Source organism: Peromyscus leucopus, chromosome 8a (assembly GCF_004664715.2).
Source record: "Peromyscus leucopus breed LL Stock chromosome 8a, UCI_PerLeu_2.1, whole genome shotgun sequence".
NCBI classification, from domain to species: domain Eukaryota; kingdom Metazoa; phylum Chordata; class Mammalia; order Rodentia; family Cricetidae; genus Peromyscus; species Peromyscus leucopus.
In genome coordinates, this window is record NC_051085.1 from 30160674 (window position 1) to 30175183 (window position 14510).

The window sequence follows — 14510 nt, forward strand, 5'->3', positions numbered from 1 at the left end:
GTATTAATCCTACTGATCCATAAACATAAGATCCTTCTGTTTTCCAGTGTTTTCTTCAATTTCTTTCTTACATGTCTTAAAGTTTTTAGTATACATATTTTTTTTACTTTGGTTAGTTACTCCCACATTTTTGAGGCTATGATAAAAGGTATTCTTTCCCTGATTTCTTTATCTGTAACATTTGTATACAGGTAGACTAATGGTTTTCGTGTGCTAACTTTGTAACCTGCTACTTTGCCAAGGTGTTTATCAGCTGTAGAAGTTTCTTGGTGGAATTTTTAGGGTCACTTTTTGTACAAAATAAAGATACTTTAATTTCTTCCTTTCCTATGTGTATCCCCTTGATCTTCCTTCTGGTGTCTTATTGCTCTAGCTAAGACTTCAAGTTCTATATTAAATAGGTACGGAGAAAGTGGACATCCTTGTCTTAGTCCTGATTTTCATGGAAATGCTTTGAGTTTCTCTCATAAAAACAATTAGGCAATAATCATTCTGTTTCTGTTTTGCAGAATAATTTGAGGAGTATTAGTGTTAATTATTCTTTGACAGCCTGGTAGAATTCTGTGCTGTATCCATCTGGCTCGGGGCCTTTTTAAATTGGGAGACTTTAAAATACTGTTTCTATTTCACTAGGGTTTATGGTGTGTTGAAATTGCTTATTGGATCTTGATTTAACTTTGATAGGCAATGTATATCAAGAAATTCATCCATTTCTTTTAGGTTTTCTAGTTTGGTAGAGTACAGATTTTTAAAGTACATCCTTATGATTCTCTGAATTTCCTTTGTGTCTGTTGTAATGCCTCTATTTTCATCTCTACTTTCATTAATTTGGATCTTCTCTCTATGTCTTTTAGTTAGTTTGGCTAAGAGTTTGCCAATATTGTTGATTTTCTCAAAGAACCAACTTTCCATTTCATTGATTCTTTGTATTTTTTTTGTTTGTTTGATTGTTTTTATTTTCTTTGATTTTAGTCCCGAGTTTATTTCTTGCCATTTCCTCTTTTTGTGTATTTTTTTCCCCTGGTTGTTCTAGAGCTTTCTGGTGTGCCACTAAGTTACTAATATGAGGTATCTCCACGTTTTTTGGTGGGTTGGCTTTTTTTTTTTCTTCCCCCAAGACAGGGTTTTTCTGTGTAGTTTTGGTGCCTGTCCTGGATCTTGGTCTGTAGACCAGGCTGGCCCCGAACTCACAGAGATCCCCCTGCCTCTGCCTCCTGAGTGCTGGGATTAAAGGAGTGCGCCACCATCGCCTAGCTTGTTTATTTATTTATTTATTTTTTTGTGTGTGTAGGAACTTAGTCTATGAACTTGCCTCTTAGAACTTCCCTTGTGTCCCATAGTTCGGGTATGTTGTGCTTTCATCCAGTTTCTGTCTTGACCCAGTTTTCACAGTAGTGAGTTGTTCAGTTTCCATGACTTTGTATACTTTCTGCTGTTTCTGTTGTTGATATCCAGCTTTAATCTGTGGGGGTCAGATAGGCTGTAGGGTGTTATTTCCGTTATCTTGTATCCGAAGAGACTTGCTTTGTGTCCAAGTATCCGGTTGGTTTTGGAGGAAGTTCTATGAGTGTTGGTAAGAAAGTACATTCTTCAAGTGTTTGGGTGAAATGTCCTGTAGATATCTGCTAGGTTCGTTTATTTATGATGTTATTACACTGTTTAGTTTTTGTCAGGATGACCTGTCGGTTGTCAAGTGTGGGGTACCGAAGTCACCCAGGATCGCTGTGTGAGGGTCAATATGTGATTGTAACTGTAATAGTGTTTCTTTATAAACTTGGGAGCCCATGGGTTTGATGCTAAAATGTTTAGAATTGCAGTTTCCTCCTGGTAGATTTTTTTCCTTTGATGAGTATGGAGCACCCTTCCCTAACTCTTCTGGTAAGTTTTGGTTTGAAGTCTGTTTTGTCAGATATTAAAATGGCTACAACTACTTGCTTCTCGGGCCCATTTGCTTAGAATACTTTTCCCCTGAGGTAATGCCTGTCCTTGATGTTGAGATTGTTTCTTGGATGCAGCAGAAATATAGATCTTGTTTTTTCTAATCGAATCCATTTTTATTCGTGAATTGAGACCATTAATATTGAGTTATCAATGAGCAGTGCTTACTAATTCCTTTTATTTTGTTGTTTTTGCTGTGTGTTTCCTATAATGAACATTTTTGGGATTATTTATTCCTTGTGTCTTCCTGGATAACCTTGTCTTTGACTACTTTTTTTTCCTAGTGCCTTCTATAGATCTAGATTAGTATATAGAAATTGCTTAAAACTGTATGTAATCTTGAAATATTTTTCTTTCTTAGTCAATTGTGGTTGATGATTTTGCTGGGCTTAGTAGTCTGGGATACCGTCTGTGGTCTCTCAGAGTTTGTAGACCATCTGTCCAGGTCCTTCTGGCTTCCAGAGTCTCCAGTGGAAAGTCAGAGTTAGGGACACTGGGGCCCGCATGGAGAGGTGGAGTTCCCAGGGAGTGAAGGTGTGGTGGGAAGACCGGCTCCTGTTGTCAGGCGACTACGAAATTAACAGTAATTCTGGAGAGACTGTAATGGAGGACAGGAGGGACAGTGAAAATTAGCTACCTGTGTTCCAGCCCGGGGTGGTGGCCACTGGGGGTCCTTGGTACAAAATGTTTCTGCCTGCTGGCAGCTGACACAAAGGAATGGAGAGCGGTTAGAAAGGAAGGCTGGGAGGGTCAGTGGTTAAGACCTAAGGGGCCCCTGGGTCTGCACCAAGAGACAGAGTCCCTGGGGAACAGAGGTGGGGTGGGAGGAGGGGCTCGGGCAAGCACCGAGGCTGCCGCAGAAAGGCAATAATAACTCTGGAGAGATAGGGGTGAGAGGGCCCCCAGCGCCATTTTAATTCCTAAATCTAGTAGATATTCTAAGGGACAACTAATAGGACACTGTGATGTAAATAAACAATATTGTTGTTGTTCTCCTCCTCCTCCTCTTTCTTCTCCTTCTCCTCCTCCTCCTCCTTATTATTATTATTATTATTATTATTATTATTATTATTATTATTTTGCTGTCCAGGGGCTTGAACACAGAGCCTTCACATGCTAGGCCAGGCTTCTACGATGGAACTACGTTTCCAGCCCTTGCTTGGTTTTCCTTCTACTTTCTTACAACAAGAGGTGGGGTATTAAACCTTTGCTGGTATCAACCCAGCCGAGTCAACAACAGGATGGTGGTTATCTCGTGGTCATTTGGAAGCTTCGCTTGACTTTTCCTTTCTTATTTTAACCAAAGGTATCTGTCCCTACTCCTCTGTTTCTCTGTCTCTCTCTGTCTCTGTATCTCTTTGTATCTCTCTGTATATCTCTCTCTGTGTGTGAGTGTGAGAGAGAGAGAGACAGAGAGAAAGAGGAGGGAGGGAGCGAGAGAGAAAGAGAGAGAGAGTCTCATACAGCACAGGCTGGCCTTGAACACCTTATGTAGCTGAGAGTGACCTTGAACTTCTGATCCTTCTGTGTCTACCTCCACAGTGCTGGGATTACAGATGTGCAACATCAGGCTTGGTTTATGTGCTGCTGCTCGTCAAGCCCAGGCTTCATGTGTGCATGCTAGACAAGCGCTCTGCCCACTGAGCCACCTGTCCAGATCTTTAGTTTGTTTTAAATGACGCTCATGGTTACCAGTTGCTTCTTGTTCCCTCCTCTTTCTGTTTGTTTTTTAAGTGAGCTGCTCTTCTTATGGATGCTGTGTCTTCTAGGATATTTCTATGTTAATGCGTATGTTTTTAAAAGTTCTCCCCATTTCTATTTGTTTTTCCTTCGTCCTATTATTTTTTCTAAGATTAGTTCTTTTTACTTATTTCGGTCTCTCTTGCTTTTAGGTTTTCTTTCCTAAAGTCTGCTGATTTGTCTGTTAGTCTTTATCATTCATAGGGAAGCTTGGTTAAAAAGGCACATTTATTTATTTTCTTTTTATATTTATTGATGTGTGTGTGCGCGCGTGTGCGCGTGTGCGTGTGTGCGCGCATGAATTGTTAGGCTTAGCTGCAAGTGTCTTTATCCACTGAACCTCTCACCTGAGCCAGTTTGATTAGACAAACACCTATGTATGCACCATGGTTTCTCTCCTAGAACCAGGATTTTTCCAAGGATGACCTTGGGCATTCACTCACAGCTGTCCTTTCCACATCTCCTTCTTGAAGCTGACAGGGAGCAAGGCCCCCGGGCCTGCCACACACTCCGATGGGAGGACACGGGGGCTTTATTCCCAGAGAACAGCTCATGGAGGCCACCCTCCTCGCTAGCCACACTTTCTTCTTTTTCATAGAGACCGGGATGGGAGATGAGGACAAGCCCAGGCTCACTGCTAGCTCTTTGCCTCTGCCTGGAGCATTTGGCTGCACCCAGGGAAAACTGTTCCCACCTCTGCTCAGCCTCGCAGGCATTTGGTGGGCTGTGGCTCCCTCCACATTTTAGAATCAGTATGGTTTCTTCTGATTTCTGTCTTCCTCAAATCTGTCAGCCTCTGGGGTCTGGCTGCCACCACCAAACCACTTCCAATGTGAATGTGTAGCCTTTGGCATTGCTTTACCACTGTCTCTATAGGATTCATGTCAAAATTCATTCAAAATTTGTCCTCTGACCTCTATATATTCATTCATTTCTTTATGATAGCATCTTGCTATGTAGCCCAGCTGTCCAGGAACTTACTTTATAGCCTAAAGCTGTGGCGATTCTTCTGCCTCAGTCTCCCAAGTGCCATGTGTGCCAACATACTTGGCTAGGGATTTTAAAATAAACCACAAAGGGGCAGTCCTGTGCATAAAAAAAGAATGGAATCAGGCACTTTGAGAACTTTGGCTCAGAAGCAGATGGCAATGCCACAGACAAACAGATGTGTGTGTGTGTGTGTGTGTGTGTGTGTGTGTGTGTGTGAGAGAGAGAGAGAGAGAGAGAGAGAGAGAGAGAGAGAGAGAGAGAGGAGTCTAGACGGCAGCAGACTCTACCTTCTTCAACGTCTGACCCGCCTGCTTCTGCTTCCATTGCTGAGTGTGGGGGTGACCAACAGGCACAGGCCACCCTGGCCCATTTTATGTGGTGATGGGGTTGAACCCCAGGCTTCATGCATAAGAGGGAGGCACTCGGACAACCCAGTCACATCCCTAGCACTATACTTTAAATTTTCTGCTGAAGGGGTTCATCTCCAAATTAATGGAGCAAGGACAAGAACCCACAGAAAGACGGGCTATTTCATAAATAAGCCTGTTACAGAAGAAAACTATAAATGGGCAGTAAAAGTAGGCAAAGATGTTGCAAATCCATCAGTAACCAGAAATAAATGCAAAATAAAACCCTGTAAGGGACCATGGTATGCCTGGCGGGCCAAAAACTGTTTTCGAGATCGATCTACTACCCCAGGGGGTTCCCTGGACATCCATGCCAGAGACTCACTTGGGGACAGTAGCAAACACGTGGGCACGGCCGGACCATGTCGCCGTATGGTAACTGAACAAAGAAACCGGGATGTGACTATGGGTAGGGACTGTTCGCTGGGTAAAGTCCGAGGCAGAGAGCCACACTGAAAATGATCCTCGCATGTGTACCTGTGAAAATAAAAGCAAGGCGGGGGGGGGGGGGGACGGACACGGGACGGTCAACACTGTTTTATAACAGGTTATCTTAAGGGGAAGTGAGGCTTTTGGACTGGGATGGGCAGCAGGGACTTTCCGGGCACGATGCACCCCATTCTCAAAGTTCACGGCGCTTTTTATTGCAAGTACCTTAGGTGTACTATGCACTTTTGCGGTTTTGTGTTGTTCGAGGCAGGGGTTCCCTGCACACCTGTTCCTTCTGCTTCTATCTCGCAAGGCTGAGATCGTAGGCAGTAAAGAGTAAAGCAGCCTTGGTGGCACAGGTGGTAATCCCCACACGCCGTAAGCAGAAGGGGGGAAATTGTGAAGTTGAGGCCAGTTTACAGTAAGAAACTGGCTGATCAGCAATAAATAGTCCCTTCGAACCTGCCCAGGTCTTACTGGCCGCTGGTTTGGAGGCAGATGCGTTAGGAGGGGTCCCTGGGTTGGGTGGCGGGGGCCCTTCTCTGGGAGCCCTGACTCAAGCCTCTCTGCCTGTGGCCTCAGAGCAGCACGTGCTGGAGGAGCTGGAGCGGCAGGCTGTGTTGGTCTACACCCCATCCCGCAAGGTCAACGGCAAGCGAGTGGTCTGCTACGACGACCGCTACATCGTGAAGGTGGCCTTCGAGAAGGACGGCATCATCGTCTCCAACGACAACTACCGGGACCTGCAGAATGAGAACCCAGAGTGGAAATGGTTCATCGAGCAGCGACTGCTCATGTTCTCCTTTGTAAATGACAGGTAAGGGATGGAGGAAGCCTGCTCGCCCTATCCAGGCCCCCTCAGGCCAGGGGTCGATCTCTGTCCCTCGGATCGCCTCTCTTCTGTGACTGGTTTCCCTAAAAGCGGCTCTGCCCAGGACCTTTGGTTCTCACGGCCAATGGAACCCACTCCCTGCAAAGCTGCGGACTTCGTTTTCTGTCCGAGGAAAAGCCGTAAGATAGTTATCATCCAGGGTGGGGCTGGAGAGATGGCTCAGTGGTTAGGAGCATTTAATGCGCTTGCAGAGAACCCAGGTTTGGTTCCCAGCCCTGACCTGGTGGTTCACAGCCATCCGTAACTGCAGTTCTAGGGGATCTGATGCCCTTTTCTGGATTCCACAGGTACCAGGCACACACACACAGGTACACACACACACACACACACACACACACAGAGAGAGAGAGAGAGAGAGAGAGAGAGAGAGAGAGAGAGAGAGAGAGAGAGAGGCAAAACACTCATATACATAAGATAAAAATAAATCTAAAAATTAAAATAAAAAAGTTATCATGGAGGGGAGATTTCACCTTTGCTGTATTTTTTCCTTTCAAGTTTTTGTCATTTTGAAAATGCTGGCTGGGGCTGGGAGGATGGCTCAGTGGTTAAGAACACTTGCTGCTCTTGCAGAGGATCAGAGTTCGGTGTTTAGCACCCAGGTCAGCCATCTCACAACCATCTGTAACTCCAGCCGCCGGGAACCCAATACCTCTGGCTTCCAGATGCACCTGCACTCACATATTCAGACCCACAGGCAGACATGCATACCGACACGTAATTAAAAATAACACAAATAAATCTTTTAAGAATACTGATTGAGACACTTTTCCATATCCCAGGCTGGCCTCAAACTCACGTAGTGAAGGATCACCTTGAACTTCTGGTCCCCCTGCCTCCATCTTCCGAGTGTTACAATTACAGACGTGGACCACCACACCCAGTTTATACCATGCTGAGGATCAAACCAACCCAGGGCTTTGGGTATCCTAGACAAACGTTCTACCAACTGGACTACACCCCCAGCCCTTTGGTTTCTGTTCTAGGCAACAATCCATCAACTCTTGCTCTGGGGCCTCTGACTGGCCTTCTGGCACGTGGTTTGAGACAAGGTCTTCAACTCTATAATGACACAGGCTGCCGTTGAGTCCTCATGTTCCCCGGCATGCTTGGTGCATAGCAGACACACACTGGCTAATGATACAGGCAAGGAGGAGACCCTGAGAGAATGAAACCATGACTATGGCCAGGCAGAGAGGAGAGGAGAGGGAGAGGGGGAGGGAGAGGGAGAGGGAGAAAGAGGGAGAAAAAGGCACTCCAGGTGGTGCCCAGAAGAGAACAGTGCCTGACCCCAAAGTCAGGGAGGCAGTATAGTGTAGTGGCAAGAGCTAAGGCTTTGGACCTCACACAGTGGTTTCCTCCGACGCCCCGCCCTGCTGAAGTGGTGTGAAGATTAGAGAAAACTGTATCCTATAAGGAGTAGTAGTTATTCCTGGGGACAGGTCTGGATATGTCCCCACCCCCCACTGCTACCCCGTTTCTGAACCCAAGAAGAGATGCCCTTCTGAGCCCCAGGACAGAGGCTTCAGCAGCTGCCCTGTCCTAACCCCAACTGTCATTTCCAGATTCGTGGGCTAGTGGCTTTGGTCTAGATGAATCTGTCAAGTCTGTAAACTAGACTTCAGAAATCCTCACTGAGGGCTTACAGGTCATGGCTGCCTCTGGCCTGGTGACAGCCAGGGGCCTTGGCCAAGTCCTTCTGATGCCTGGCCCTCTGCGAAGGGGGTGGAGGGCCAGAAGGCCGGGCCTGACTGCCTGTGAGTGAGGGCTCCTGCCTCAGTGCCCCGGGCATGTCCCCAGGGCCCTCTTGGCACAGCTCTTGCTCCCGAGAGAGAGGGAGGTAAAGCCTCTGAGAACTTTTAATAACTGCAGTGGGCGGTGCCTCAGATTCTTGGTCAGGTCCCAACTCGGAGGAGAAGCCAGTGGTGTGGCTGGAGCTGAGCCCTGGAGTCCACACTGGGTCAGGGATCACTCAGCTCTCTGCAGGGTGGGACTCGCTCAACTTGTGGATGACAGTGATGGGCAAAAATGACCCTTCTCTCCACTTAGCCCTCCTCTAGAACGTTGTATGGATTGGAAGGGGCTCCTGGGACCAAAAGGATTTATTGGAAATCTTAGCAAACGGGAGGGGTTTTTCTTTCTTTCTTTCTTTCTTTCTTTCTTTCTTTCTTTCTTTCTTTCTTTCTTTCTCTCTTTCTTTCTTTCTTTCTTTCTTTCTTTTCAGAAGCACTTTGTTTTTGTGGTGCTGAAGCCAAGGCTTTGTGCATATACTTGTGCATATATCAAAGGCACATTGGTAACCCTGTTTGTCGATTTTATTTTTGAGTTAGGGTCTCACTAACTTGCTTGGGCTGGCTTGAATTTGCGATCCTCCTGCTTCAGTTTCCCTAATAGTGGGATAACAGCTGTAAGTGACATTTGGAACACGTATCCCCTTCTTTGTTGAGGTTCTGTGCCGGGGAGGAGGAGCAGGCAGGAGGCAGGCTGGCATCAGAGGACCGTGTGTGCAGCAGAGTCGGGGCAACCCCAGAAACTGAGGCCAAGCCCAGAGGTTCCTCCACACCCAGAGTTTGCAAAGGGTGGGGCTGAATCTGCCAGAGGTGCTGGATGCAGGGGTCTGTTTCTTCATCGGCATACCTGCTGGTGTTTTAGACTGTCGATACGGATCCTTCCTTTGGCGTATGCTTGAGCTGAGAGCCATGGTGTAAGGCCAGTGGGTGGAAGGGGGCCTGTCTTGGTTTCTTGGTCTGTTGCTTTGATAAAATACCCCGATAAAAACAACTTAAGGGAGTATTTTGGTTCATGGTTCCAGGTGACAGCCCATCACAGTGAACAAGTCACAGTGGCAGCTGGTCACGTTGCTTCTGCAGTCAAGAAGCAGAGAGTGATGTGTGTGTAGGCTCAGTGCACCTTGCGCCCTTTTTATGCGGTCTAGGGTCCCAGCTTAGGGGATGGTGCTGCCCATAAGGGGTATGTCTTCTCACCTCATTTAACCCGACAGAGATGCCCGCTCACAAGCGTGCTCGGGAGCCTGTCTCCCAGGTTATTCTCCACAAGTTGACAGCTGAGATGAATCATCACAAGACCTAAGCCTCCAAGGCATTTACACAGTTCCCAAGCCTCCTGGGAGCTGTCTGTTAATACCATGGACTTTCTTAGGCTTTTGGGGGGGGGTCATGGGAAAGGGGTGGGGTGCCCCAGCAAATATATTTTTCTTTTCCTGCATAAAAGACACCCAGGAAGTTGTTAATATGTAAATTCCTGGGGGTGGGGGAAGTCCAATTCTGCCTAACAGAGACAGTTCAAAGCTTCAGACTGCATTTGTGGAACAAGCTGTGAGGTGATTCTGAACCTACTGGCCAGCACCACTCAGGAGAGGCTGGTGTGAGGGGAGGCTGTGCTATGTATGGTACATGGTCCATGCTGTCTGGTATTCTCTGGGGAGGGGGGCTCAGGCCTCCTCTCCTGAGCCTCTGAATAAGGTGCCAGTGGTAAGTCCCATTCATTCTTTTTTAAAAATTATTTATTTATTTATTTTTAAAGATTTATTTATTTATTATGTATACAGTATTCTGCTTGCATGTGGCCCTGCAGGCACCAGATCTCATTATGGATGATTGTGAGCCACCATGTGGCTGCTGGGAATTGAACTTAAGACCTCTGGAAGAACAGTTGGTGCCCTTAACCACTGAGCCATCTCTCCAGCCCAAAATTATTTATTTTTTAAAAGATTTACTTATTTATTATGTATACAGTGTTCTGTCTGCACGTATGACTGCAGGCCAAAAGAGGGCACCAGATCTCATTATAAACCACCATGCTGTTGCTGGGAATTGAACTCAGGTCCACCAGATCTCATTATAAATGGTCGTGAGCCACCATGCGGTTGCTGGGAATTGCGGTTGCTGGGAATTGAACTGAGGGCCTCTGGAAGAGCAGTTAGTGCTCTTAACCTCTGAGCCATCTCTCCAGCCCCCATTCATCTTTGAAGTAGCCTCTCTATGGTTATTTTTCAGGTTCATGCCTCCTGATGACCCCCTGGGCCGCCGTGGACCAACCTTGAGCAATTTCCTAAGCAAGAAGCCAAGGCCCCCAGAGCCATCTTGGCGGCACTGTCCCTATGGTGGGTAGCACGCAGGCGTTGTGTGTCCTGTCTTGGAACTGGTCCAGACAGCGTAGGGGCGTGGTGGGAAGCATTAGCCTGCCAGTCAGCAACCTGGGTCCCTGCCCAAGGTAGCTCTGCCCTCAACCAGCTACCTGACCCTGGAGAGAAGCCTAGCATCTCTGGACTGCAGCTTGCCCACAAGGTCGCTCTAGGGATTGACACCCATGAGGGCCGGATGTAAGCCACATTGGGGGGGGGGCAGCGCGCGCGGGGGTAGGGGGGCAGACCATGCATCCCTCAGCTCTTGTTCTCAGTCCGTTCACTGCATCCATCCCTGACACTTGATGTTTTTATCCTGCCCCTGATATCTTCCCCCTCCAGCCCCACTTTTACAAACTTGGTCCATGCTGTCCATTCAGAGTTAGCGGTTTCATTCTAGCTGTTTAACTATCTCTTTCATTAACCTGCCTTGTCAAGTCATTTAATGCTCCTGGCTTTTGTGCTTAAAGAAGTTCGTTAAGATATGGGTGACATTCAAAAATCCTTTCTTGTTAAAATTAACAGAACTTTCCCTCCAGGCTGGCCCAGGTTGTCGAGGTTCACTCTGGGAAGTGCTTGGGTTTTATATGGCCAATCATTCGGTCGTTTGTTCTAACCCCAGTTAGAACAGGTATAGGGAGAAGGCGAAGGTTAGTGCAGGGACGGATGTGGCCATTAATGAAAACTGAGGCAGCGCTAGAGGCAGGATCTTGTACCATCAGCACCCCTACTGTGGGCTCCATCCTCCAGGTCAGCCCTTTCCACAGGGGTCCCTGGGGCCGAGGAGGCTAAGAGTGACTAGACCGAGTTTGGCCTCAGACTCTGCTCAAAGGTAGTTTCTTGATGGATGCTTACTCTGCTGGCCTTGGGGGTTACAGAGCTCTGAGCACTCTCTCCCATCCATCTCAGGATGGGACTTGCCGCCTGGGTCACCTTACAGATCTGAGGTCTTTGACGGGGCAAAAGGCAGCAGAGTACCAGCCTGGGGAAGGGCATGGGGCCAGCCAGGTACTGCAGCCTCTGCTCACTCCAGGTCTCATCCCGCGCCCTCTCCACTCTGCCCTCTTTCTAGGCAAGAAATGCACTTACGGGGTCAAGTGCAGATTCTACCACCCGGAGAGGCCGCACCACGCGCTGCTGCCTGTGGCTGACGAACTCCGCGCAAAGACACGGGCCCGGCCGAGCGGTGGCGCCGAGGAGCAGCGGCCACCGCCACCGAGTGTCAGGAGCAGCAATGCAGCACAGCCCCCGATGCTTTCCCGGGATCCCGGCGCGCAAAGTCTCCCACCGGCGCCGCAGCCCGCAACCCTGGGCGCCCTGAGCCAGAGTTTCTCGCGGCTGACCTTCAGCGAAACCCCGGCTAGCTGCGTCTCATCCCAGACGCGTGAGCCCGACTGGATGCCCACAGGTGGCCCCTCGTCCTGGGCCGTGCCAACCCCTCGCGCGGGCAGCGCTGCCGCCCCGAGGTCACCGGGGCTGCGAGGCCTCCGGACTCTGAACAGCTCGCTCTCTTCGGGCGACCTTGGGTCCCCAACCTGCCCGCAGGCCCAGCCGCCAGACGGACACCCTTCCAGGGACATGCACAGTGACTTGCCTCCCCAGCGCAGATCCCTGGATGATCCGTGGAACCTTCTCTCCAGCTCCTACCGTTATCTGAGTCACCCAGCCTGGGCCGAGTGTGCTTGGGGCGAGGACGGCTTTAGAGGACCTTCGGGGTCAGCACAGCCCGCAGCCAATGGTCGGGGAGCACACACTGCCTTCTGCAGTGTCTTCCCAGCTGATCAAGGGAACAGTGGGATGGCCTCGGATGCTGCGCTCTCCGACCTGGTTCTGCTCACCCTCCAGCAGAGATCCCAAAGGACTGGTGCGCGATTGGGGGACCCTTAAGGGACAGGTTCGCAACACTGCAAGGAATTGCAGAGGCTTGACTTGCACCTTGGACAGGTGGGCTACAAGATGATTGCCAACCTGGATGTGCTTGGTCCCCCGTCAGTAAGAGACTTCCTTCTCATCCTCGATGGTGGATACCCTTGGCGATCTTGGGGATGCTCCCAGGGGCTGCTGAATGGGCAGGATGCTTTCTGACATGTTCAGAACACGTCCGTGTTTGGTTCTGAGCACCAGCCACAAAACGTTGCAGCTGGCCATCACCACAAACCAAAGAGAACACCCAAGTAATCAAGATGAGTTTGATACAAACTCTTGCTCTGTAAGCGTATGTGTGTGTGTGTGTGTGTGTGTGTGTGTGTGTGTGTGTGTGTGTGTGTGTATTTAAGACTCTAGGAAGCCATGAGAATGTGGGTCATGGTTGAAAGTTTGAAAAAGACTGGCAGACAATCTTGACTTTCGTGGCACCAAATGATCTTTAAAAACCTGTTCAGGTGACATGGGAAGGAGGGAGCCGATGCCTGGGGTTTTCATGTCACCCTTGCTAACCTCACCCGTTGGGGAACCCAGTCTTCTGTAAATTTTTAGTGTGGGGCTGTGAGGTGCTGTGGGTGCCCCCAGGGGCACTTGATCCTAAGGGTCTTCTGACCAGTTCTTCATTCCTTTTGTGCATACATACCATACAACTCAAATATCACATCACATCACACACACACACACACACACACACACACACACAGAGAGAGAGAGAGAGAGAGAGAGAGAGAGAGAGAGAGAGAGAGAGAGAGAGAGAGAAAGAGAGAGAGAGAGAGAGTCTTGCTTAAGGATCAGCCTATTTTGTTTGTTTCGTTTGTTTCGTTTTTTCAAGACAGGGTTTCTCTGTGTAGCCTCTGACTGTCCTGGAACTCACTTTGTAGACCAGGCTGGCCTCAAACTCACAGAGATCCACCTGCCTCTGCCTGCTGAGTGCTAGGATTATAGGCGTGGGCCACCACACCTGGCTTGTTTTTGTTTTTTTTAATCAGCCTTCCATTGTGGTGAATCTACAAAACAAACTTCCAAATCATACATTACAGAAATAAAACTCCAGTCTATCTACCACCCCTTCAACAACAACAACAACAACAAAATAATCTCTAGGTGGGTAGGCATAGAGTTGGATTCTGGTGGAGGTTATTGTAACTTTTACTTAGCTGGATCTTTTAGACAACTTTGGGTTTGGGGGAGAAGAGACGCATTCATTTGCAAGGGACAAGAAATGAGACCGTGATGCTGGAACATGGACCCAGCATTCTTAGGGATCCTGGCGTCTCTAGGCAGCACCCACGTGTTCTCGTCACAGTGGTATCCTGCCAGGTTGTAACTCATTTGTTCACGAGGGATTTGGTATTTCAGCTGGCTGGGAAGATTATGAAGAGCCTGCCAATGGCCTCTGTTTGCCAAAGCCTCCATGTTCCCTGCAGTGTGGTAGGTGCATCGGGAAAATGCCACTTTAAGAGGCTGTGTTTGTTGTTGGCATAGCAGAGGTTTGCCTTGGGGAGAATTCTGTTGTGGTATTCATGGTAAACTTGACTCCTTGGCACCAGGGCAGCCACAAGGCTTCCTGTGAGTCCTCCCTCTTTTAAAACATTCTTAGCATGGCTTCTTGTAGATCTGTTCCTCATCCCCCTTTTCAAAGCGGACACTGCTCTTAGAGTGTTGCTTTTTATTCTTGAGGCCCCTGTCCTGCAGAGGATCTGCTTTTTCTAGATCATCTAGATTTTTTTTTTCGCCTTCAGGAGTGTGTTTCATTTCCATGAGACAGGCTCATCACTGTTAGAGCCATGTTGGATTCCCAGGCCCTGTTCCCTGCTGCTAATCAATTGCAATGCATTGCAAATGTACAGTTGGAAATGTTTGAACTGCTTCCTCTGACGGCAAGTTTGAGTTTTAGTAAGCTGTAAAGCTATTCGATTTGGTTCACTCTGGTTAAGACAGGTACAGGGGGAGAAAAGAAGGGGAAAAACCCAACACATCTCAAGTGTAACCACCTTTGGAAAATTTCCAAAGTCTTAGTATGTCTTTGCGACACAAATACATAGATGAA

General features: G+C 48.2%; 1 protein-coding gene across 6 annotated transcripts in view; it reads left to right on the forward strand.

Annotated features, from left to right (window-relative positions):
- The window catches only part of Zc3h12d (zinc finger CCCH-type containing 12D), a 39733-nt gene extending 26541 nt beyond the window's left edge, over positions 1-13192 (forward strand). For all 6 annotated transcript variants that reach the window (XM_037200324.1, XM_037200325.1, XM_028861770.2 and 3 more), the window contains 3 exons: positions 6087-6321; positions 10410-10516; positions 11610-13192. In XM_037200324.1, the coding sequence (XP_037056219.1) occupies positions 6087-6321; positions 10410-10516; positions 11610-12424 (1157 nt within the window). In that variant the 3' untranslated portion in view covers positions 12425-13192. The remainder of the gene's footprint in view (positions 1-6086; positions 6322-10409; positions 10517-11609) is intronic.
- Positions 13193-14510: the final 1318 nt, after the last annotated feature.